We start from the raw sequence: 26,848 nt of genomic DNA on the forward strand, positions 1-26,848 counted from the left end.
CTGTAGCAACAACTCAAGCCAGTAGTGGTTGTTAATGGGAAAACATGCATAGTACTGGAAGATAACTTTCTCTTATAGCGTATGGATCCGTCGGGATTCTTCCTATCCGTAGTGGATACATTGGAGATGGTTTTTGTAGTAGTGCAGCTGTAGTTTATACTGCACATCACCCTTTCCAGGGTGTCTGAACCGACCGTATTGAGCATTGGCCCCTCTCGGCTGATGGCCAATGGAAACATGGCCGCACGAAGCAACCATCAACTGGCCAAGACCATCCATGAAGAATTCTGAAGAGGAAAAGACAAAACAGCAATTATTGGATGTTAAGCAGAATAATAGAGTAGCAGGAGCGCTTCCTGTGTACATCCAAAACGACTTGTCCCGACGGGGGAGCATATGTCGGAAAACTAAAATTAATAAACAGAAAAGGTGAGGTGATGGTAATGAATCCAGGTCCAGGCAGTACATATTTCGATGATATTGTTGATAAACAAATTGGATATCTGCCCCATTATGGAACTACAAGTCCTCGCACCAGTGACAACATGACAACTGAATGATTTCTCATTGTTATTGTGGTTTTATGACGGTGGACGAGCAGACACTTTTTATGGCATATTCAAAAAGGCAATATTTATTTAGACCCGCTGCCCGTCTCACAATAGCTGCCAACACTAAGCACTGCTGTCCAATTCATCTGATACCTCAAAGCCAGAAATATGTAACTTATGCAAAATATTTTGCCTGCTGAATTGAGACAAAACCTATATTTAATTTATGCAAAAATTGAAGGAGTTTCAGCCTTGCGTGTCATGCCGTGTAGCCTTAGTGCTTGTGCAACTGCTCCAAAGATGAGGTAACTTCACATCCAGGAGCGATATAGCTCCCTCTATAATAGCGCTGTTGGTAGCTAGCATTTAAAGACTGAAGACCTACTTTGGATTGCCATGTATCTACCAGTGAAGCAAAAAGAAAACTCCCCATTCTCATTCATTGTGGATGTATGTACACAAACCCAAAGGGCTACATGTCATAGATGTGGCTGGGAACATACCTGAATGTGCCACTCTCTTCAGCTTGGGGTCAAATCTCACTCGATTCACAGCGTCGGTACGAGCCAGGAAGAAGTTGACCACCCCATGGACTATGGAGCATTGTGGGTAATTTGGTAGTGATTGGAACTTTATGTCGGACTTCCTGTCCATACAGCCTCCAGCAACACCATCGCCTTCCTCATAGGCGATGGAGAAGTAGAACTGGTTTCCAGAAACCGAACCCCCAACCTAAGAAGTATAACGAGAAATTACATCTTCAAACTCATGCTTTATTCATAAAAAAATAGTAATTGAGTAATATGATTCTCACCACATCCAACTCTGGTGTTGCCTCCATCACCTCCACCAAATCCTCTATCTTTGTTTTCTCAGTGAATAGAAAGTCGTCATCCACCCAAAGAAAGTACTTGGTGGTGACTTGAGAGACAGCCAGGGTTCTGCCGGCAAACCATCCCTGTGGAAGGGAAGGATTTGAAATCAACTTCAATACTTGACTACTCTTATGTGATGTCCAAGCACAAGACTGACATTATGGTGTGTGTGTGTGTGTGTGTGTGTGTGTGTGTGTGTGTGTGTGTGTGTGTGTGTGTGTGTGTGTGTGTGTGTGTGTGTGTGTGTGTGTGTGTGTGTGTGTGTGTGTGTGTGTGTGTGTGCACATGGTTCCAATATATGCCTACCTGTCCCCCAGGCATGATGTATTGCAGAACATTTTCTTCTGTGATCTTTTCTGGAGTAAAGCTGTCATCGGCTACGATGAGCACCACGTCTTTGTAGAATTGCCTGAGGCTTCTTATGAGGACCTTCAACTCTTTGTAGCGCATAAAGGTCTTGGTGGTGACTGTCACTTGGTCGCTAATGTCTTTGAAAGAGTGGAGGGGGGGGGGTAGAGAGAGGAAGAAGGTAAGGGTTCATGATTCTACTCAACTGTAAAAATTGAAGATTTATAAGGAAAAACTTTTGTTGTTATACTTGTTCCCATGTCGAAAAGAACAGGTACGGTTGGTTGCCGAATGGCGATGGGGAACACAGCTTCATGAAGCTCAAACGAGAAGTGAACTGATTGAAAAATAAGTGAAAAATATTTTAAAACATCCAGCCTAAATAAGATTTGACACACTTTACACAATCCACTGTAATATTGGAATGCTTTGAGTGCAAAATGAGAACATCACATTAACAATATATTTTTTAAACCTGAGCCTCTGTTCAGTACGTATCTTTCAATGTTATCATTTAACCCATACATCCATTAAAAAGGTCTTAGAGTACCCAGGTCTCCGGTGTGTATGTGGTACACAGGAATGGTGTAGGTGACCTTCGCCAGAAGTTTGTTGAGTTCCTCTAAGCTGAGCTTCTCCAAGATCAGCAATTTCTTTCCGCCACCTATTGGTTATTCACAAATCTTATTTCATACAAGTCAATCCCAGTGACAAGTGGTTTAGTTACACATTGAAGTGATGGAGTTCATGAATCACCTTCGACACTTTGTGCTTCACTCTGGCTCCCTAGACTGAGGACACCTTTGGTGACCTGTAGTGATACCTGTTAAACACAAGGAGAAGTGTGTTGTGAGTGATTGAGTGAGTGAGCGAGTACTTTGCCGTGCTAAAATGAAAAAGGACTGTTGACTGAATATTTGTACTTTTTAGCTCACAACCTGTCTGTTGTTGTCCGTTTTCCTAACATGCCTTGGTACAATCAGACTGCCAAAATATAATTATTACTCGCTCATTGATTCAAACCACAACACCACCCATAGCCTAAATATGCCAAATATGTTGGTAGAACAAAAAAAGAATGAGCTAGCAACGTGTTTCTGGTATATGTGGCGATAATTCAATTTAGGAATTCCCACAATCTCTAAGAAGGCATGAGCTCAAATTTGACAATGACAAAGAGTTAACAACGTGTCTAAAAAGCGTCTTTGCTGCACAGTTTAGACTTAAGGGCTGATTGTGTTCCCACGACACGCAATGCAAGGACCACGTCGTAGATGCTTCGACGCAGTGGTGAACCTTTACGGTTCTACGTCGGGTTTTAGTAAGTGGACCAATCACAGCCCTTGCTGCTGCGTTGCCTCGACGGAAGGTTAACATTTTTGGGAGGCGCACGTCCGGCCCTTGCGGTGGACGCAAGGAGGGTCCGCGAGGACGTAAGGGGTCCTTAACCCCCTTGCGTTGCGTGAACGTGGGACCACAATCAGCCCTTAAGTTCCGTTACGGGCTGGAGTAGCAGAGCCGCCGGTTTCCCTTCATCAGGACGTCGTAATGCCTTGGAAATATCCCAGTAGTACGGTCTCATTTAAGTATCGGTGAGCAAAATGTTCCAGCACTTCAGGAGGGATTTGTACGCTATCGCCTGAATATTCCCTCAATGGCCGACAGGCCCACCGTGTCATCTACTGGTTAAGCATCGATAGGACACTCCACTCCACTGTCCTCCACTGATTGAAACTCAATTGGTTGTTTGCAGTCACCCATGTTGCGCAAACATCAGGAGGAAGGCAGGAAGGGAAATGCAGACAATCAAGCAGCAGTACTCTGTTTATTCAGGCTTTGTGGAATCAAAGGAAGTAAGAGTGAGAAAAGCAGAAATACAGTATATTGGAAAAGAGTTGCATTGTTCGAAAGAAAAAAGAACTTCATCACACAATATAAAAAGGTGAGATGTATAGAATGAAGTGACCTGGGAAAATGTAGCTGGGCTTGGCAGAAATGGAATATAATCTCAAATAAAAATTATGCTTTAGTTATTGTATATTTATTTGTTGTTCGTGTAGAAGAAAACTGTTGTTTAACCCCGGGCATTACATAATCTGCAAACACCTATTGGAGGTGCACCAGTGCTTCCAAGAAAATCCAAAAGTCCCCGAAAGCTCCGCTTGGAAAACCCTGATAAAGAGACCCATAACCATGTCATTAAAGGGATAGAAAAGACATTTCAACTCTTGCTTGATGAGAAACAAATGATTATGGTTAGTAAGGGGGACCTGTGTTGATGCTGGTTAGACATGGGCCGTAACAAGGAACCAGGGAAATTTAACCTTTAGCTCCAAGACATCTAGAATTGTCCCTTGTATCCCAATTTTGACTTGACACCCAGAGTTTTACTACCAACCTTATAGCTGCTTCTTTGAACCCCGTGCAACGCTAAACCTGAAACAAAATATCTTTCGGGGTGAAACTATTTCCTGAGGAATACATTGAACATAAAATGAAGACCGAAAAGATGCTAAGGAAAGAGAACATTGCACCTTATATATGTATATCTGTGCAGTGCACTTGCACAGCAACTGAACTGAAGAGCAGTATCGGGGAGATTTAATTAAACCACTGAAGTGCAGCGTACTGTACCTGGAATGAGAGTGGGGACCAAGGGGCGTACTGTGAAACCCTGAATGGGATACTGCAGTGGAGAGTTGGGTGGAGCAAAGAGGAGTGTGTTCAAAATGGAGCTTGTTCTGGACACAGGAGACAGAAAAAATATTAAAATACACAAATCAGTTAACCAATACGAAACATATGCCACTTAACCAATAATGTAAATTGAACAATATTCTAACTGAATAATTAATGTACACTATGTAACATTTACTGTACCAAGTCATAAAATGACCATGATATGACATCAAACAATAAGGAAACATGCCGGGTCAAAATACTGGCTTCTCCGTCTATTTTGATGACACTCCCTTTTCAATTTGTGGTAGGCATTCGCAGTCGCAAACAAAAACAAATTCCTGACATTTTGTGGGCACTATTAGCCTGCTATTACCTATCCAGGGAAGTGTGTACGCGCTAACTTGTGTTGAAAAAACAAAGATGCAGCTAGGGCAGCTGCTGAACACTGGTTTGTAATAAAATGGACCACTACACAATTTCAGAAGATGAGGTCCCAGATGAGGAAAGAGTTTAGCAAAAACCCTGGCTGATCTAAATCTTGACATAGATGATGTCAACAATTAACCTGGGGTCCTAGCAAACAGGCCAAATACTCATTTTACAACTTGATTTGAATATTTAAGATATTATTCTTTAAGAAATTGATTTGTTGATAAAATCGATCAATTGATACATCACTGTCTCTCCTCCCCGCTTTGTTCCAGCCTTTGCTCCTGGTACTGGTGGCCATGCATACCTAGCCTGGTGCTTCTTGTACTCCTCTGCCCGTCGTTTCTGAATGTCTTCTCGGTTGGCAGTAGGAATGCTCCCTGCCAGATCATATGACTTCGCTGGGCAAGTGCAGGAAGCCGCGGGCTTCACTTGACCAGTGGGCGGGGACCTACAGGTAATATTAATAAAAATACACTTCATTGATAGAATGCTTTTCATGAATGCAACTGCCTTCAAGAATGAATAAACATTACAGTTAAAACATAAGCATAACATTTCATAAAAAAGAATATCATCATTAATATCATTCCTTCCCAAAGGCTATAAGTTTGTGTGCCTTGAGTTTCTCCTTGGGATTGTGGTATTTCTTTGCTCCAAAACTGTTGACAAGCACTGATGTATTTACACATCCATCCATTAGCTTAAGGTTTGCGGTGTCCGAGGTCAGCTTTGTAAATACATGAATATTGCACGGAGAGTGACCGAACATTCACAAGCGTGCACTTTCAAATCAACTTTGAGCCTTACCACTTTTTTATCGGGGCTTCAATCTTGTCCTCTACCATATCATATGAGGGGAGCCAGAGGTAGCCTATTCCACTGAAGATAACAAGAGACAGCAGCAGTAGCAAACCTGTTCTTCCAAATGAGGGCATCTGGAGACAGAGAAAGACAATCAGTGCGTTAACATGACACTGAAGAAAATCATATTATTATTTACGGGTTAGTGCGTAAAAAGTACCCTTCACAACAGTTGGGCAATCAGCAGGTAATCAAAGGTACTCCTCTGAAATCATCAATGGTGAGTGCAGTTGATTTTATTTTTTTTTGGCCTAGACTAGTGCTGAGTATAATTATTATATTGTGGTGGATACCCCATCGTCAAAAATATTACATTGAATGCTTTTAAGCCTACTGGTTTTGCTTGGCCTTCCAAGAGGTGATTCTATTGATTTTTGTTTTAAATTCAGTAGCTGAATTAATTGAGTTATTGCATGGTCAGATTATGATTTTTCCAACTTCTGTTGTTTGCCTTATTTGACTTTAATAAATAACGGTGTATCTTTTGGCATTGTCTCGCTATGTAATGCAAATAGCAGTGGACATTGTGGGTTAGTGTTGTGTTTTTCAGTGTAAAAGCATGCATTTGACGCTGATTAAGGGATTGGTTTCTGACTCATGTTGTCCGCTGTGGGTTGGATGCTCTGTTGGTTTGTGTGTTCATGCTCTGTGTAGCCCGGGTCCTCTCCGATGCTGTTGACACTGTCACAGTTCACTTCTATATGAGATCTATTAATTTCTGTTGCTTGTGAATCAATAGAGGCATTTACATAATGCTTGAAACTTTTGAACACCATGCGTCTTGCCTTGCGAAAATATATTGGTATTACCGCACAGTAAATCCCTCAGCACCATCACTGAGTAACTCAGACCCACTGTAGCACCAGCAAGAACAAATCTCTGGCGCTGCCACTGTGCCCTGCTAGAGATTTTGGGCCCTTCGAAAGAATATAATATTGAAATATCAGTATTCTAAATTCTGGTCAACATGTTTGTCAGAAACCAGTAATTCCCCACTGTCTCTAAACACCTGGGAATTTGCCACAGAAAAGACACAGATGACCTACATCAATGCCTACCCTGCTATCACTTTTCACCACTAGGTGTCAGTATTTAGAGACCTGTCGCTATTGGATAAGTATACGAAAGTGAGTGGGCCTTGCTGCTGCAAACCTCAGTAAACAAGACTTCCCAGTACATCCACTTCATTTACTTATCTATATATTTATAGCTGTGTATGCTATATGTATGAATTTAATGTTGGTGATGAACAACTATTAATTTATATGAAATAATGCTGGGCACCAAAGGAAGATCCGTGATTAAGTGTATACATTTCTCTGGAAAAACTGGGTGATTAATTGTTGGCACTTTTTCTCCCTCTCACCTTTCTCTTGCCTCGCTTTTCGTTCCTGTTATCCCGACTTCTTCGACGACGACGTGTCTAATCTACTGACAGTCCACCTTCCGTTCTGCTTGCATGCGCACCGACTGGAGGATGAGCACGCTCGGAGCTGAAAACTGGATCCACACAACACCAAACCATACAATCAATCGAGAGAGGGGTCCATATAAATGTTATGCAGATTATCTTGCCAAAAAATGCGAAAAAACACAAACAAGAAAACACAAGTTTGTTTCTTGGAATTTAACTCGTCCTAAATAATCCTTTTTAACTTATTCGACAAAAGATTAGAGTTTCTAATTCACATCATGACATTAATTAAGCTAGAAGCATGAATAAATAAAGAAGTCAAATGCATTGGGTAAAGCAAGGACTCATATAGTGGCGGACAGGTCTCAGGAATGTTGAGAACAGCTCTGCTCCCCAATAAAACTATAGTAGGCTAATAGGTTAGCCAGAAGGTACCCAGACAGCAAGCCAACATTGAATAAATAGTGATTTTCCATCCGAATCATCTTTATGGTTGATATTGAATTTTCAATGCAAAATAAATGTTGAATCACCATTACCGTATCGATGAAACCTGATGTTATTAATGTTGATGGCAACAACATTGGAACAACATTGATCTATTGTTATCTTTATGATTGAATAAGCATTGATATTTAGGTTACCGGGCGATATTGCCAATCTGTTGAAAAGTCATTGATTTAGAGTTGACTGGGAAACGACCGTTGTTGAAAGGCCATCGACAAATAGTTGACCAGGAAATATGATTGGAAATGCATCGATATATAGTTGACTGGGAAATATGATTGAAAATGCATCGATAAATAGTTGACCGGGAAATATGATTGAAAATGCATTGATATTTGATAGTGATGGGTCGTTCGCGAACGAATCAGTTTGAATGAACGTATCTTTAACACGAACGAACTGAACTGATTCTTCTCTCTCGTTCGTCTCGTTCATTCTCAGGCTCGACTCCTCCCAGACCTACTAGTCGCTGACTCTCTATTCATTCGCTGACACTGAGTGGTGAAGAGGGAAGAGTAGTTCGCGAAATACGGGGACCCCCCCCCGGACTCATTGGTAAATCGGGTTAATCGGGTTAATCGGGCTCGACCCCCCCGATTTACCAATGAGACCCCCTGAAAGCCTGAAAAGCAAAATTTGAGGGAGGTCTCAAAGTTTGTCAAAAAGATATATGTAGGCTTTACATATATTTTAATGTCACTAATGGTCACTTCAATGTTTTAAAGCTCACCATGTCCAGAATTCAAAATGCAAAACAATTATTCACAAAAAAATTTGCCAAGCGGAGCCGGCCAGTCCTGTGTGCGTATGCAATTTAGCCATGTTCACCAAACAGAAGAAAGACGTAATGTTGAAAAGTCAAACTAAAAACGGCTAGCAAGCAAAAGCTAAACCAGAGTGTATCACTCACACACTTTGGGTCTATTCTAACTTAAGGTAAGAGGGTATCTTTTAAATCTTTGCAGTGACTGAATTGTGATGATAGAACTGGGACTTAGGGTGCACTGTGCATAAGATGAGTGTGTGCGACAGTGTGCTTGCATGTCCTTTCCGGCGTCGGCATACTGCATGGTTATGAAGGCGCTGTGGTTGGTTGGGGTCTTAGTGAAGCAGTCTAGCCTTGCAAGTTGGAGTAGGACTAATTGTGGACGTATGTGCAAGAGCGAGAGAGAGCGTGAGAGAGAGAGCGTGAGAGAGAGAGCGCGAGAGAGAGAGCGCGAGAGAGAGAGCGCACCTGCCGTGGTGATGTTTGGCTTGTTGTGGAAAATGTTGTCAGCATCCGCCGTGGTTGGACGAATGTGCTTTTTTAATGTGTTCAATGATGTATCTGTCTGATCGTATTTGGGTGGATGGTTAAATAATGTCACACGAGCAGTCATACTGCAGGCTTTCTTTGGCAAGTGCACTGATTGCGTGCCGGTCTCTGATTGGCTTTACCTGGCATTTATTCAGTTGTTGTTTGCTCATCTAAATGCGCCATATTGGTGCCAATTATTGTAGTGTTTGCATTGTAATGCACAACTTTCCCTCTCCTTGTTATAGAACATTGTGCATCCAAACAACTTGGATGCACGATCAGTACTGACATAGGAGGCTGCATTGGCTGAAGTGTTGCTTTACGAATAGGCTACTATAGCATATCGGATTATCAACAATTGTTGTGTGCGTGTGTGTGTTGTCATGTAGGCTATAGACTGATTGCTTGTATCCATGAAATATTGTAATGTTAGGTCAACTGCATACTGAGACAATTTAGATCGGTATTGCACAACAATCAGGGGATTGAGACCCCCCTGAATATTGGCAGGTATTTCGCACACTGGGGAAGAGTTATAGTGAGCGGCCATACGATAATACGATTCAATATCAGGGAAATGATGAATGCATGCTGTCTCGTTCTTTCATGGTTCGTTCTCCACCGGGACCCCAACCATCATTGCTAAATCAAATCTATTATCTTGCTGATATGTTAAACGTCCAATAATCAGCTACCAGGGTTTGGAATAACGCCGTTTAAAGTAACGTTGTTAGGTAACGACGTTATTTCTTCAGACTGCTAGTGAGGAGAGCGAGTGGGTTAACGTCCGAGATAAGAGATTATGATTGGCTAAGGCAGAGTCATGTTTCATCGTAGCCAATCAGAGCCAGTGTTTAAACTTTTTCCACACATAAGCCAGGACACGCGCGCCACACACAAACAGCAAACATTCGATGAAGCAGGAGAATGGCGAGTCCGGAGCAATCTGGTGAAAATTTGGCATTTTCAAGGTGACGATATAAGCACTACTTCCAATTCATTGAGGTCAAGGGCAAAAACGTGAATGTAAAGTGTACATTATGTCCAGGACCAAGAGCGAAGACTCTATCAACATCCGTTGTGAGCAACTCCAATTTAATGAAGCATCTCACAACGACACACCCATCAACAAAAGCTTGTGGCCAAAAACACCGATACGTCCACCACAGATGATAGCTCGTCATCCACTAGCAAAGAAGGACACGGAGCAAAGTCGTCCAAGCAGCAAAAGCTAGATTTTTCTGCCCTACAACAAAAGCCTATGACGCAGGCTGAAGTCAACCGAATGATAGCCAGGAATGTGGATAAAGATATGTTGCCATAATCGACGCTGGAGGATGATTCATTCCGAGCCATTATTGCTAAAATACCTAAGAAAGGAGGGGCCTGTACGCCTTGCACAGAGACGTTTGCTAAATACCTAGATGCTGATCACGCCAAAATGAACACAGAGCTTAAAAAGAGTTTTGAAGAGTTGGACTTTTTGTCTACAACTGCAGATATTTGGACTGCTCACAAACGCAGCTACCTCTGCGTGACCGCCCACTGGATACATCCAAACAGCCTAGAGCGAAAGAAAGCAGCTGTCATACACATGACCACATTGCTACTGAACTGGACAATATCCACTCATCCTTTGCTATTTCTAACAAAATCACAGCTACTGTCAAAGACAATGGTTCGAATTTTGTGAAGGCCTTCAAGGTTTACCAGCCCCTTTAGGGTGATGACTCTGGGGAGGAGGATGCTGATGATGTGACTTTTGTCGACCTTCATGATGCCTTACAAGACATGAATGTGGATGAGGATGTGGTAGAGGATGTTGTGACTTCAAGAGGCTGTTGTCAAGGTAAGTAGTATCTCTTCAATTAAACCATTAAATACATACTCCCACTCACATTAATTATGTGTTAATTATGAATTATGATATCAAAGTCAAATTAAATGTATATCTCTTGGCTCATAATGTGTGTGTGTGTGTGTGTGTGTGTGTGTGTGTGTGTGTGTGTGTGTGTGTGTGTGTGTGTGTGTGTGTGTGTGTGTGTGTGTGTGTGTGTGTGTGTGTGTGTGTGTGTGTGTGTCTCATTTCAGGCGATCAAAACCAGGTTTGCAGAGGTGCTGGAACGTGAGTCTACAGTCTTGGCTGCGGTGACACTGCCCAGGTTTAAACTACGTTGGCTGCGGACACAGGAAAGGAAGGACAACGCCAAGGCAAGTCTGCTGGCGGAGTGCCGGAAAAGTGCCCAAGATGAACACCAGCTAACGGGTACCAACGCACCAACACGCAACCTCAGCACCAACTCAGCCATAGAGGATGAATTATTTTCCTTTGAGGATGAGGAGGGCACCTCTGCTTCCATGGAAAGCCAAGTCGCTGACTATTTAAAATCAGGAGCACAAGGGATGGACACTCTTAACGGATTCCCACTGATAAAGAAAATGTCACTCAAATGCAATGCAGCCACTCCATCCAGTGCCCCAGTTGAGGGACTCTTTAGCAGAGGTGGGGGTAAGTCACTCATGTGCAAGTCACAAGCAAGTCTCAAGTCATAACCTTCAAGTCTCAAGAATCAAGCAAGTCACAAGTCAAGTCATTGCTCAGGTCAAGCAAGTTACAAGTCAAGTCATACAAAAATCTGATGATCCAACCCAGTTTCCACTTTTAAAAATCGGTAAAGAGAGTGGTTCATAAGTTGAGTTTATTTCAACATTAACAATAACAATGTCTTAACATTAACAATAACTCAAACTATTCAAAACATTCCAAAACCATTATGTGAATAGGCCAAAAACTGAAGGCAGCTCTGTCCATCACAAATGTCCAGGTAGTGGTTCAACTGAATTTGGGGACTGGAACTTGAACCCTCTTAATTCTTTTGCGGTATGCTGAGAACAGCCCAGTCTGACGCTCTGGCTCTGACGGTGTAATTTTACTTGAAAATTACTTGAGATCCTTATCATAACCCACTTACAGCCACTGAGTTAGAAGTAGCCTACTGACATGAAAATTAAACAAGTCAATCATCTGTGGAACGAAAAACTCCAGCCAATGATTTTCAGAACCATCGAGTGGCATTGGACAGTAAGTACGTCAATCAGATGGTCGTACTGCACTCCCTCTCCCCCGCTCCCCGCGAGTGACCCCTTCGTGCACTTGCACGTACTCAAAGCTCGTGACCCAGAGCAAGCTTCTGTTTGTTGTTATCCTGCGGTAGCTACTGGAGCTAGCTAACTAGCTAATCCACATTTGGACCTAGCACTAGAAGACAACCCTAAACTCCAACCTAGCTAGCCAGGCTCACTCTTGCGCATCTGTGTTCGCGCTCTTCCGTGATTGCGCGTCCATGTACTTGGAATAAGTGGAATTAGAGTCAGCGTTGAAGGAGAGGGGGTAGGACCATTTGAGGTGTGTATTTTTTAAATCTGCTATTTTTAAAATCCCATATCCAACCTTTAATCTAACTTTCAAAAAGTAATTTGTCTCAAGTCTAAGTCAAGTCTCAAGTCATGAAGACCAAGTCAAAGTCAAGTCGAGTCTTTTATCAGTGTTAGTCAAGGAAGTCTCAAGTCCTCAAATGTGCGACTTGAGTCTGACTCGAGTCAAGTCATGTGACTCGAGTCCCCCATGTCTGCTCTTTAGCCTGGTGAAGCTGGTCTTCACCCCAAAGAGGAACAGGCTTTCTGACAAGAGGTTTGAAATGCTGCTGCTTCTTAGATAAACTCAGTGGTTTGAAGGGTAGGACTGTTAGGCTACCTGGGTTAGCTGGATACATGACAGATACATGAATAGATTAGTGTTTTGGAAGGAGTGTATGGATGGGTAGATTAATATCTAGAAGCTAAAGTTCAATCTTTAAAAGCACTGCATGTTTTTCAACTGTTAACTTTTTTAATGACGAAATTACTTGAAATACAGTAGCCTATGTCTTCCACACTATTTTTCTAAGGTTGTGAGAGTTTGATTTATTTAATTTGCTACAGTTACTGCATACACACTTTATATTGTTTAACGGTTTACTTTTGAGAATATACTTAACGAATGTCTACCAGACCAGTTGTCTCAGGTTGTGAGAGTTAGATTTATTTAATTTGCTACAGTTACTGCATTCACACTTTATATTGTTTAACTGTTTGATACTTAACGAATGTCTACCAGACCATTTGTCTGAGATTGGGAGTTTGATTCATTTATTTAATTAAGACTACAGAGTAGAACACACTTTTTGTTGTTTAAATGTTTACGATTGTTGTCTCAGGTTGTGAGAGTTAGATTTAATTTGCTACAGTTACTGCAAACACACTTTATTTTGTTTAACTGTTTGTTACAAAGATACTAATATTTGAAGTGCAGGATAAACCTCTTGCTATCTGTTGATGTGCAATAAATATTGAAGGTTATGTACAAGTAGCCTACCTGTCTGTTCTACTCATTTCAACTGACTTGTGAAAACTGCTCAGAAAAATCGAAAAATCTTTGACATACAGTATAGCAACTTTTTTTTTAGTAACTCAAATAGTTACTTTCCCAGGTAACTAGTCACTTTCATTATAGAGTAATTCAGTTACTTTTTGGAACAAGTAGTGAGAAACTATAACTAATTACTTTTTTAAAGTAACGTTCCCAACACTGTCAACTACACCCTCCCATCCCGCTGCGTTTTGTTAAAGTTCTAATATTGATTAATGACCGACTTCCACGATCGTTTGAGAATGAGAACGAGGGAGGAGCTGAGTCTGACTGACTGAGAACCGTGCATTCCATGATTCGATTCACCGCTCCCGGAAACTCGACTGAACGAACGAACGAATAAAGGATTCTGAACGACTCTTCTTGGCGAACTGACCGACAGGAACTGATTCAAGGAAAATAAACACTGAATCCATCACTAATATTTGACCGGGAACTATGATTGAAAATCCACCGATTTTTGGTTGACCGGGAGATCATTGGGTGGTAGAGCAAACGTACCGCACCGATCTAATTTCTGGACCCTTGACCCATACGATCACATAACCTTGCTTATGTATTGTTCGATATGAATGAATTGTACCAAATCAAATACTGTTACTCGTTAACATGGTGGTGACCCACACACTACAGTCAATGAAATAGATTTTGTTAAATCAATGTCAAAATCTGCCAAAGTTAATGTAACTTTGTGCTGATGGCTATCGTCGTTAGCTTTCAACAGATTACAATAAGTTAGCAAAACCTCAGAGTCCAGTATATTTTTGTGATAGATAACTCGAAATCATACCAATAATTACCATTATACCAATTACTAGGTAGGCAGATACATGGATGTGTGACGTGAAATCTATTACAACAGCACCGCTATTTCTTCTGACCGCCGGTGTTACACCGAATTCTGCGACCCACCGAGAAGTGTGACCCCAGGGGGCGCTGTTGCATATTTTCTGCAATATACACGGGTTTGAAGCCTAGACAGGCATGACAAAAACATACATAAAACATAAGACCTCCCCCCAACCAATTACCTTTTTATTAAAGGTGCTTAATAAATACATTTGATTGATTTGATTAGCACTTTACAGACCCTTACAATAGGGCGTTTAGTACAGTCCTTCACCGTTGCTTCTTTACCCATAAAAAGCTACAGTCATTGTTAAATGACGCTGATTTACCTTTGAGCATTGCCCATTACAGGCTACTGTGTAAAATGCTGTTTCGAATTAATGTTAGTATCAAGGAAAGAAAGATACGTTGGGGGTGGGGGGAGATCTTATGTTTTATTTATGTTTTTGTTATAATGCACACGTGCATGTTGCAGAAAATATACAACAGCGCCCCCTGGGGTCACACATTTCGGTGGGTCGCAGAATTCGGTGTAACACCGGCACCAACGCTAGCACAGTGCAGCCTGCCGGCTACTCTGTCAAATTATAGGCAGTAAGGCTAGCACTTAGCACCTTGTGCTACCCGCAGATGTGACCGAGGCGGGCCAGAATTAGGCTACACCGAAAACCTAAAAAAAAATTAATAAGAAGCTCTGTGAGTATCGAGAGACGATCGGGCAGAGACTGACGGCCCGATTCCACCGCACACGTTATGGCAGCGTTACGGCTGCGGCACGTCTTGGCCGCGGTCACCGCAGCAGATAGGTTCCACTCTAATCAATGAGACCATTTCCACCGGGCGCGGCTGCGGAACGTCTCAGCAGCGGCCTTAAAGGCCCATTCACACCCTACGTAAATACGGATACGGACCATTTCGTCCGGTCCCGGAGGTGTTTCGTCCGTCAATGGGTCCGTCGCCTCTGAGCTTACGAATCCGGAGTGCTCCGGGAGAAACGGAGCAATACCACCGGAAATCGAGGCGGCAGTATAGAGTCAAATGTCAGACCATTCGCGAAAATAGAGAGTAGTATAATATTGGATATATATTGGTTTTATACTTATATTATACTATATACCTGACCTTTTTATTGTATGGTTCCCCTGCTTTGCGAGGGGTTGTAACTGGTCATTTAACAACATTTTGAGGAGATAATCTGTGGCCTGGTGAGGGGTGTCACATGCCACCGCCGCCTAGGCCTACACTTTTTGCACTTTTTTGTGCCGATTTCGGATGACACAAAGCAAAATCGTCTTTACAGATATCATGTTTGCGATTATCGATGCTGTTAATTTGTGAAACGACAGTCACTGCCCTCTAGGGGATTTATTGGGTAACATCCATAACAACGCTGAAACCAGACGGAGGTATGAAGGGTAGTTCCGGAGGCTTGGTGTGAATTACAACCACCTCACTTTGAAGCGCACCAAATCAGCCGGCCGAGACCTCCATGTGGTCTCGGTTCGCTTCCAAACGAACCCTGGTGCGGTCAGAACCCAACCCGGTATCACGCCAAGGCGGGAAATAGATACGTTGGTCCACATCGCAAGGCGTGTTCAGTGTCACGCTTTGCCTGACCAAAGCGTGAGGAGTACACGCTTTCTCCTCCATTCTAAATGAATGGAGGAATAGCACCAGCGAGACGTTCTCCTAGCATTTGGTGAAATTGTTACGTAGCATATATAAATTATCTGAATGGGAAATGCAATATTTTAGGACAGATACACCATTAAACGTGTTTCTAATAACATTTCTAGCGAGAAATATAACTTTTCCTTGCATAATCTCCAGTAAGTGAATGTGTATGATCTTTATTTATCTTTATTATCTGAATGGGAAATGCAATATTTTATGACAGATTTACCATTAAACGTGTTTCTAATGACGTTTCTAGCGAGAAATGTACCTTTTCCTTGAATAATCTTCATTCAGTGAATGTGTATGATCTTTATTAATCTTTATTATCTGAATGGGAAATGCAATATTTTAGGACCGATTCACCGTTAAACGTGTTTCTGAAAACATTTCTAGCGAGAAATATACTTTTTACTTCCATAATCTTCAGTCAGTGATTGTGTCTGATCTTTTGTTTTATAGTTATTAGGAAGATTTTATCGGCTCACTTGCATGTTTCAACAACGTCAGGTTGCTAGGGACGCTGCTTTCGCTAAACTAGCAGCTCACGTGTATCCTGCGTTTGTGTTATTAAACCGTTACTTTACGACGGAAGGTGAACCGAGCTGCTCCCGACAGGCCCCAAGGAGGACGCCGACGGGAACGACCCCCTGCTCCCCTAGAGAACAGAACTTTGTCCCCCCTTTTCCAAGGCTCCCGGAGTCAGCGTATTCTTTCTCGTTTTCCCCACGTGGGCGTGTTTTGAGTTATCCCGAATAAATGCCCTCCGGGCTTTGAACCAGCCGTGAAGTGTGGTGATACCTGATACCTCTGAGACATTCCTGGGCTCGGGTTGCCACATATGGTGGAGGACGCCGGCAACTTGACCCCACTATGGACTACACTACGGACTACACAGAGTTACCAGCCCAGCCCCCGATGCAGAACCCGGAAGGGGCCGCAGCCGCCGCCGCCGCCCAGCGCCAGCAACGAGACACCGCCGAGAGTCTCGCTCTTCTCCGGGAGGCGGTGCTAAGGCTCACCCAGCAAGCGGTGCGCGAGACCCCGACTGCCGCGCCGACCAGCCGCCTCACCAAACTCGGGCCGGATGACGACGTGGAGGCCTACTTAGAGGTGTTTGAGAGGACGGCCTGACGGAAGAGTTGGCCGGAGGACCAGTGGGCGCACATCCTGTCCCCCTTCCTAACCGGACCCGCCCAACAGGCCAGCCAGGACCTGGCGCCGGAGCATGCCGGTCAATATCCGATCCTGAAACAGGCCATACTGGCCTACTATGGCCATAGCCTCGCTGCCAGAGCCCAGCGCTTCCACGACTGGCGATTCGACCTGCGAGGCGCTGTATGCACGCAGATCTCCCAGCACGGACGGCTGATCAGAAGGTGGCTAACAACAGGAGAAGGACCAAGCATCCTAGATCGGGTCCTGATCGACAACACTGTCCGTCAGTTCCCTCCCGATGCCCGGAGAACCCTCGCACACAACCATCCCGACACGGTGGACGAGCTGATTTGGCAGCTGGAAAACTGGCAGGTGGCAGAGTGGCAGCACCCGGATTCATCGCGGCCCGCCGAGCCGCGTAGGGACCGACGGGACCCGGGAGCCGGACAACAGTCGCCCCCACCGAGGCCGCCGACCTTCTCCCCGGAACCCCGGGAGGACCGACGATGCTACACCTGTGGACGAACCGGGCACCTAGCCCGACAGTGCACTGGGAACCGGGATGTATCCATGCCGTCGGCCTTCGCCGACGGGGGACAGTCAGGACCGTGTCTGCTGGCCACCTGCTGGGCCCACCAGAAACCCGGATCCCCAACTATCCCGGTGAGGGTAGGGAATAAGGACACAGAGGCCCTTCTGGATACCGGCAGTGTGGTGACCCTCCTACGACCAGACCTAGACGGGGGACGGCGGGGCGAGCCGATAGAGGTCACGTGCGTACACGGGGACACCCGCACCTACGACACGTGTCACGTGGTCGTGAGGACCCCCCGAGGGGTGTATGTGACACGGGCCGGGATCGTGCCCAACCTGCCCGTACCGCTGCTCATCGGCAGGGACTGCCCCATATTCACCCGCCTGTTGAACCCCGTCCCGGGTTCCCGACCCCCGCGAGACCCACCACGACGGCCCGGGTGAGCGGTCCGACCCGCTTACGGGGCTCGACTGGCCCCCGCAACCCCGGCGGAGACCCCAGCCCAACTCGACGGGAGGATCCCACCGAGCGGAGTCGGCAGGACCACCCTTGGGCATGCCGGACACCCTGACGGCAACCGAGCAGACCGGCCCACAGGGAGGATCCGAGAGCTCCCATCTCACTGAGTTTTCTGATTTTTTCCCGACCGGGGGGGGGGGGCAGAACGGATCGACCCGGACAGTTCGCCAGCGCCCATGACGCCCTGAAGCACGCCTGGAGCCACGTCCTCGCCCACGAGGGACAAGCGAGGGACTCGGTGAGTTGTCTACCACACCCTCACTTCAGCACCAAGGGGGGCCTGCTATATCGGGTCGTAGAAAGGGAGGGGGAAGTAATCGAACAATTGCTAGTACCCCGGCCCTACATTAGTAAGGTGCTGTTCATGGCCCACTCCCACCTGCTAGGGGCCCACTTAGGCATGGATAAAACCAGGGAAAGGGTTCTAGCTAGGTTCTATTGGCCCGGGGTGAAAGGAGACGTGGTCCGGTATTGTCAGTCCTGCCCTGAATGCCAACGTACGGCCCCGAGACCCACTGTACGAAACCCCCTGATCCCCATGCCGATCATTGAAGTCCCGTTTGACCGTATAGCTCTGGACATTGTTGGCCCACTCCCGAAGACGAGCAGGGGACATAGATAATTTTTAGTAATCGTGGATTACGCCACCAGGTACCAGGTTCCCTTCCCCTCCATGCCGCCACCACCAAGGCGTTAGCCCAGGAGCTAATGCTGCTGTTCAGTAGGGTGGGGATAGCAACATTGTCTCACAGGAATCCGTGAAATGACTACGGTCGGACGCTTAACTCGAAATCCGTGGCCACATCACGGAAACACGCCGATATCCGTGTGTGAGCCATGGAATAACAGTGTCATTTACTTGCATTGGAGCAAATTCCGTGGCCACATCACAGACAATTGAAGTGATTCCGTCAGACCACCACGGATTTTGAGTTAAGCCCCCGCTGTGGTCAAATGTGGCACACACACAGATTGAAACGGGAGCACACACACAGATTGAAACGGGAATCTGTGTGTGTGCCACGGAATATCATTGTCATTTACTTGCATTGGAGCAACTTCCGTGGCCACATCACGGAAATCGGCGTGTTTCCGTGATGTGTCCACGGATTTCGAGTTATTCGTCCGTAGTCATTTCACGGATTCCTGTGAGACCAGGTTGGGGGATAGCCAGCGAAGTACTAACGGACCAGGGGTCCTGCTTCATGTCCCGTGTCATGAAACAACTGCTCAGTCTCCTCCAGGTCACCCAGCTCCCGACCTCGGTGTACCATCCCCAGACCGACGGGCTGGTAGAACGCTTCAACAAAACGCTAAAACAGATGTTGAAGAAGGTCATGGACGCTGATGGGAAGAACTGGGACCAGCTCCTGCCCCACGTACTCTTCGCAGTCCGCGAAGTGTCCCAAGCCTCAACAGGTTTTTCTCCCTTCGAGCTGTTGTACGGGAGAAGACCCAGGAGGCTCCTCGACCTCGCCAAGGAGGCGTGGGAGAGTCGACCGTCCCCCCATCGCACCCTGGTCGACCATGTGGAGCAAGTGAGGGACCGCATGGCCCAGGTCTGGCCCATCGCCCGGGACCACCTTCGGCAGGCCCAGCAGGCCCAGGCCTGGGTCTACAACCTGGGGGCCCAGCTACGCCTGTTCCGGCCCGGAGACCTGGTCATGGTACTCATCCCGACGGCGGAGTGCAAATTCTTGACCAAGTGGCAGGGCCCGTACGATGTCGTCGAACAGGTTGGGGAGGTGAACTACCGGGTGCGGCGGCCCGGGAGACGAAAACCCACCCAGCTATACCACAACAATCTGCTGAAGCAGTGGAGGTCTGACCCGACCCGCCGGCGCCGGCTCCCCTCGCCCTGGCCGCCCGGCGCGACATACCAGCGGTCCCCATGGGGGAAGGTCTCAGTCCTGCCCAGACGCATGATCTTGAAGAGGTCATCCTTCAGCACCAGGAAGTCTTCTCCGAGTTACCTGGGAGAACCACAGTAATCCAACACGACATCAAGACGGCGCCCGGCATCACGGTGCGCGTCCCCCCCTACCGGGTCCCAGAAGCCCGGCGGAACGCCATCCGGGAGGAAGTCGCCCGAATGCTCCGACTCCGGCTCATCGAGGAGTTTCGCAGCGCATGGTCCAGTCCTGTCGTCCTGGTCCCCAAACCCGACGGCACATTCCGATTCTGTAACGACTTCCGGAAACTCAACGAGGTGTCAGACTTTGACGCCTACCCCATGCCCAGGGTAGATGAGATGATCGAGCGGCTCGGGCCGGCCCGCTACCTCATCACCCTGGACCTCACCAAGGGGTACTGGCTGGTGCCACTCACAAGGACCGCTAGGGAGAAAACGGCGTTCGCGACCCCGGGGGGGCTGTATCAATTCACGGTCCTTCCTTTCGGCGTCCATGGCGCCCATATCGACGACATCATTATACACAGCGCAAGCTGGGATATACACCTCCGACAGCTGAGGGCGGTCCTGGCGGAGCTGAGGAGGGTTGGGCTCAGCGCCAAGCCCACCAAGTGCAGCCTAGGGCTGGAGGAGACGTCGTACCTGGGATACCAGGTGGGCGGGGGAACGTCCGGCCCCAGGAGAGCAAAGTCGCCACCATCCGGGACTGGCCCCGGCCCACCACCAAGAAACAGGTGAAATCATTCCTGGGCCTCGTAGGATACTATCAGAGATTTATCCCCGGCTTTGCCACTCCAGCGATCTGACCCGGAAGGTCCTGCCTGACCGTGTGAAGTGGACGGAGGCAGCAGAGGGAGCCATCGCAACCCATAGAAAATAGTCTTGCCTCAAGCACAGTGACATTTCTTGGCAACACATTGCGGACACACAGACCTGAGTTCTTGAAAGAGCAAATTGTTCTTGGTAATACTGTGCATAAACACAATACAAGAAAGGCTAGCAATGGTGATATTGTGCAAGCTCATCCAAAAACCAATTTTCGGAAAAGAACAGTGCTTTACAGAGCAAGTAAAATTTGGAATGAATTGTCTCAAGATATCCGTCAAGAAAAAAGCAAAATATCCTTCAAAAGGAGAATAGAGGTGCACTTTTCTTAGTGGTTATATGGACGCTGCTTTTTGTAGGAACAATGTTTAAACTGTACTGTTTTAGTTATTTATTATACTGTATTAATAATTGCTGAACTTTTGTGATGTATTATGTATACTGTTATTATAGTTGTGTATGTATGAACTGTATTTTAATACACTTAATAGTATTACATGTAATGTGGATTTTATGTGGACCCCAGGAAGATTAGCAAACTGCTATGGCATAAGCTAATGGGGATCCTTTAATAAAATAAAAAATAAAATAAAAATAGAGGGGCCCTCTGCTCCGAACCCGTCCTAATCACCCCTGACTTCTCTCTGCCCCTAATAGTCCACACCGACGCATCCGAGGTGGGGCTGGGAGCGGTACTCTCCCAGGTTCGGGCGAGAGAAGACCACCCGGTGACATACATCAGCCGGAAGCTCCTACCCAACGAGAGGAACTACTCCACCGTGGAGAAGGAGGCCCTGGCCATCAAATGGGCCCTAGACAAACTGAGATACTACCTCCTGGGACGGGAGTTCACGCTGGTGACCGACCACGCACCACTGAAGTGGATGGCCGGCGCAAAGGACACAAACGCACGGGTGACGAGGTGGTTCCTGGCACTGCAGGACTATAGGTTCAAGGTGGACCACAGGCCGGGCAGGGAACATGCCAACGCCGACGCTCTGTCCCGCCGAGACGCATGTCTATGGCCGGTCGGAGACATCCAGGGGCGTAAACCAGCGGTGGAGGAGTGTGGCAACCCGTCCCCAACCCCTCGGGCTGTGAGACCCAGGGGAGAGGTTGTGGAGCGAGTGTACCGCCCATACCTAGCAGGCGGAGCCAGAGGACGTCCCTCCCGGCACACTAATCAGAGAGATAGGAAACACCTGGGGCGGGGAATAAGGCAGCTCTTAACAAACATGCTCCCCTGTCCCCGAGCAGAGTTGGAGCTGGGAGCAACAGGAGTAAACCCGAACCACGGACGGACAAGCCGACAGAAGGCGAACCGAGCCGCTCCCGACAGGCCCCAAGGAGGACGCCGACGGGAACGACCCCCTGCTCCCCTAGAGAACAGAACGTTGTCCCCTCTTTTCCAAGGCTCCCGGAGTCAGCGTATTCTCTCTCGTTTTCCCCACGTGGGCGTGTTTTGAGTTATCCCGAATAAATGCCCTCCGGGCTTTGAACCAGCCGTGAAGTGTGGTTATTCCTGATACCTCTGAGACGTTCCTGGGCTCGGGTTGCCACAACACACACACACACACACACACACGCACACAATGCATTTTGCTGAAGAAAAAAAAAAAAAAAAAAAAACATTGGCCAAAATGGAATATCTTTTGATTTGGGCTGCTTCTAGGACGTTTTGGGTGGATTTTGAACGGTATGTGGGCGGGACGTTTTTTGCAGGACCTGGCAACCCTGCACTGTTGCCCGGGGTGCTGAAATGCTCCGGAACAGATCTGGATCCACCATGGCCAAAAGACTTGGCCTAAATACAATGGCAGAATAAAGAATAAATTCATGCATTATCATTCAACTTGAACATGTGTTTTTACAGTATAGAGGTGTGGAGGGATGACGTATGTTGCCAGGGCGTTGCCCTGGGTTCCCTTGACAACAAGCCAACAGGTTTTTCCATTGGATTTTGGATTATTGCACCTTCAAAAATGTCACTGAACACGCCTTGCGATGTGCACCAATGTATCTATTTCACGCCTTGGTGTGATGCCCAGCACCAGGGAGAGGGTGAGGCAGAAGAAGTTTGACAGGTCAGACCGATCTCTCTCTCTCTCTCTCTCTCTCTCTCTCTCTCTCTCTCTCTCTCTCTCTCTCTCTCTCTCACTCACTCACTCACTCACTCACTCACTCACTCTTTTTCTCTCTCTCTCTCTCTCTCTCTCTATTTTAAGGTGATATTAAAGGCAACACCTATGCACTTAGCTCAGTGAAAATAATGTTAGATGCAAGAGCAAATTCTGTACTGAAAGAGAATATTTTATGTTTGTCAATTTTCCCACTTTTGGAAAAATTGTCTGTTGGTCATATCTTTTGGATAAACATACCCTTATAGTCTTTGTTCCCCTAGCAAATGAAATAATAAAGTGCACTTTCAGGGAGACTTTTGTTTAACACAGTCAGCCAGTTGGAAAAGAAGAACACACCAAATAGGCCTGTTTAGCAAGCAGGATTTGATGCCACATCCCAAAATGATAAAATGCAATTCAATGTGGAAGTAATGCAAGTATTCAGAATGCAATACTCAGATTTATTGATTACATTTGTGGGCATTTATTCTGCAATCTGTTACTGGAAACATATTAAAAGTATGCTTCCTAACACTGATAATAGCGCATATTTATGACATTTCAAAGACATAAACCTTTTAGCTATAAATGTCTGCCTATTTAGCAGTCTTACGTATCAAACTGAGTGTGTTGTTTTGGTGTCCCAATTAGGGTTACCCTACTCCCAATAAAGTTATACACAAAAAAGGGCAAAAGCTACAATATTATTTTCAATATGATTAATATTCAAACTAAAACAATCAAACATTAAATAATATCATCAATAATATCATATCTCATTGAAATGACTTACCCTACACATGGAGTCAAGTGCATCAAGTAACCGAGTTGGTCCTATCGAGACACATAAAGGGGAGAGGCGACCTATATTACAACATTGAGGAAGTCTTTAATATCACAAAGTGCAACTCAATGTGCTTAAAGGGACACTGTGTAAAAATTACTCCCATCTAGTGGTACAATTGTATATTGCATTCAAACTAATAGTGCTCGCTTGTCCAAAAACTACGGTGGGCAGTATGTGCCAAGAAGCTGTGACATGACACCTACTAGGCTACCTCATCGAGTCATTCGAGTGATGATGAGGTTCGTGGACAACTGGACAAATTAGATGGACAAATCAGATCAGGTTTATTGACCAAGCATTCTTACAGACAACGAACTTGACTCCAGCAGTTGTGGACTTTCCAACATGACAAATAACTATACAGATGATAAATAACAGTAGGTCATTTAATGTCAGATTACATAAAATGTCAGATAACATAAAAGTTGCCTTTGGTACCAACAATTTACATTGTAACTAACGGAATCAAATCAAAATCAAATCAAATTTATTGTCATTTTGTTGATTGAACAACAAAACGAGAAGGCGTTTCTCACGGATCAAGATCAACATACATTTCAAACAAACAAACAAACAAACGTCCCAATGATGAATAAATAAATAAATAATAAATAAAGTCCAGTGAGAAGATCTGGGACGCTGGTGCATTGAGCATCCTGACAGCTTGAGGTAGGAAGCTGTTCCGCAGCCTGGTGGTGGAGCATCTTAAGCTGCGATAGCGTTTCTTGGAGGGTAGGAGCTGAAAGAAGCTGTTCAGTTTGTTTACGTCCATCCCGTCTCTGCTGCTTCCTCCTCCGGGCAGTTGCGGGCACGGTGTCACAGTGTCCGTTAGTATCCTGTGTTTGCGTAGTATGTCCAGATGCCAGCGAATGCCAGTGATGTTACTCGCTCTCAATGTCCTAATGTTTAATATTGTTTCCCTGTCATAAACTACGTTCGTAGGACGTCTCACACTCAAACATTCAATCTCAATCTCACAGATCTCAAGAGGGGCCGCTGCGACTGTGCGCGCCGCCAGTTAGTCGCCCTGGCAACGAGTTTACTTCCTCGTCTCCTATCCTGTTCCTAATTCCTCCTCTCGATCTTCTTTTCCTCCGTATTGTCTTCTTTATCAGAGTTGTTGGTATGAAATCCAGTTGTTCGGGTGATAAATCAACTGTCTCGCAAGCGAGTTGAAGCTCCAGAGGGTCCGCTCTAGCGTAAGTGCGTCTCGGTGGATTTGGATACGTGGTGACCACAGCAGAGAATAAACCTCCATAACTTTATGAAGAATGGCTTTTGAATTCCTCCAACGCATTTGACAGTATCCATAAGTCATAAGAATATTGTCACGATTTAAACTCGACAAAAATGTGAAAAAGTAAATTAAATATGTAATAAAGTAGCCTTTCAATGACGAGTCGCTCATAGGAGCGCCCCGCATCTCGTTGCCATGGAAAACCATGTTATACATGCTTACACATCGTCGTTTTTTTGGCGACGATGATTCCTTCTCCTGTGGCGTGGCATAACTATGGTCTTTCAAAAAAAATTTGACCCTCTCGGCAGCTCATAGACCGGAAGAAAATGGAAGCCTCCATGAAGCTTACCCGTCCTATGTAACCATATTGATATTAATATTAATTATTCTTCGCTCAGGAGGATAAGTCAGATTTTTGGCAGAGATAATTTTACACCAATGAGGACTTATTTATGAATGAATATGTTGATTTGAGGTAATAAATTACTCAAAAGACTTGTAAGCCCCCCCCCCCCCCCCCCTTAAATAAATACTATGGCAGAATAAAGAATAAATTCATGCATTATCATTCAACTTGAACATGTGTTTTTACAGTATAGAGGTGTGGAGGGATGACGTATGTTGGCCAACCCGGTGAGCGTCGCCCTGGGTTCCCTTGACAAAAAGCCAACGGGTTTTTCCATTGGATTTTGGATTATTGCACCTTCAAAAATGTCACTGAACACGCCTTGCGTTGTGGGCCAATGTATCTATTTCACGCCTTGGTGTGATGCCCAGCACCAGGGTGAGGGTGAGGCAGAAGAAGTTTGACAGGTCAGACCGATCTCTCTCTCTCTCTCTCTCTCTCTCTCTGTCTCTCTCTCTCTCTCTCTCTCTCTCTCTCTCTCTCTCTCTCTCTCTCTCTCTCTCTCTCTCTCTCTCTCTCTCTCTCTCTCTCTCTCTCACTCACTCACTCACTCACTCACTCACTCACTCACTCACTCACTCACTCACACTCTCTCTCTTTCTCTCTCTCTCTCTCTATTTTAAGGTGATATTAAAGGCAACACCTATGCACTTAGCTCAGTGAAAATAATGTTAGATGCAATCGCAAATTCTGTACTGAAAGAGAATATTTTATGTTTGTCAATTTTCCCAATTTTGGAAAAATTGTCTGTTGGTCATATCTTTTGGATAAACATACCCTTATAGCCTTTGTTCCACTAGCAAATGAAATAATAAAGTGCGCTTTCAGGGAGACTTTTGTTTAACACAGTCAGCCAGTTGGAAAAGAAGAACACACCAAATAGGCCTGTTTAGCAAGCAGGATTTGATGCCACATCCCAAAATGATCAAATGTAATTCAATGTGGAATTAATGCAAGTATTCATAATGCAATACTCAGATTTATTGATTACATTTGTGGGCATATATTCTGCAATCTGTTACTGGAAACATATTAAAAGTATCCTTCCCAACACTGATAATAGCGCATATTTATGACAATTCAAAGACATAAACCTTTTGGCTATAAATGTCTGCCTATTTAGCAGTCTTACGTATCAAACTGAGTGTGTTGTTTTGGTGTCCCAATTAGGCAAAAGCTACAATATTATTTTCAATATGATTAATATTCAAACTAAAACAATCAACACTTAAATAATATCATCAATAACATCATATCTCATTGAAATGACTTACCCTACACACGGAGTCAAGTGCATCAAGTAACCGAGTTGGTCCTATCGAGACACA

At 45.3% G+C, this 26,848-nt stretch overlaps 1 protein-coding gene across 4 annotated transcripts; it reads right to left on the minus strand.

Annotated features, from left to right (window-relative positions):
• On the minus strand, positions 1 to 26,848 carry LOC132458868 (beta-1,4 N-acetylgalactosaminyltransferase 2-like). 4 transcript variants are annotated; one of them, XM_060053231.1, is made up of 13 exons: positions 26,795 to 26,847; positions 7,116 to 7,249; positions 5,696 to 5,823; positions 5,193 to 5,336; positions 4,409 to 4,515; positions 4,173 to 4,210; positions 2,531 to 2,597; positions 2,325 to 2,438; positions 2,025 to 2,111; positions 1,733 to 1,914; positions 1,366 to 1,509; positions 1,055 to 1,283; positions 3 to 287 (listed from the first exon to the last, which is right to left on the minus strand). In XM_060053231.1, exons 3-13 carry the CDS (start codon positions 5,821 to 5,823, stop codon positions 103 to 105), a joined length of 1,425 nt encoding a protein of 474 aa, XP_059909214.1. In that variant the 5' UTR covers positions 7,116 to 7,249; positions 26,795 to 26,847; the 3' UTR covers positions 3 to 102. The 4 variants fall into 4 exon arrangements, with proteins under 4 accessions (XP_059909216.1, XP_059909214.1, XP_059909215.1 ...); XM_060053232.1 differs by lacking the exon at positions 26,795 to 26,847 and adding an exon at positions 7,703 to 7,722; XM_060053233.1 differs by lacking the exon at positions 7,116 to 7,249 and having other exon boundaries at positions 1 to 287; positions 26,795 to 26,848.

This window comes from Gadus macrocephalus, chromosome 6 (assembly GCF_031168955.1).
Source record: "Gadus macrocephalus chromosome 6, ASM3116895v1".
Taxonomy (NCBI): domain Eukaryota; kingdom Metazoa; phylum Chordata; class Actinopteri; order Gadiformes; family Gadidae; genus Gadus; species Gadus macrocephalus.

Coding starts and splice junctions, on each gene's coding strand:
- LOC132458868 (XM_060053233.1), bottom strand. CDS start 5,823: ATGCCCTCATTTGGAAGAACAGGTTTGCTACTGCTGCTGTCTCTTGTT. Junction 4,516..5,192: donor TACAAGAAGCACCAGGCTAG/GTATGCATGGCC, acceptor TCCTGTGTCCAG/AACAAGCTCCATTTTGAACA. Junction 1,510..1,732: donor ACATCATGCCTGGGGGACAG/GTAGGCATATAT, acceptor TCCCTTCCACAG/GGATGGTTTGCCGGCAGAAC.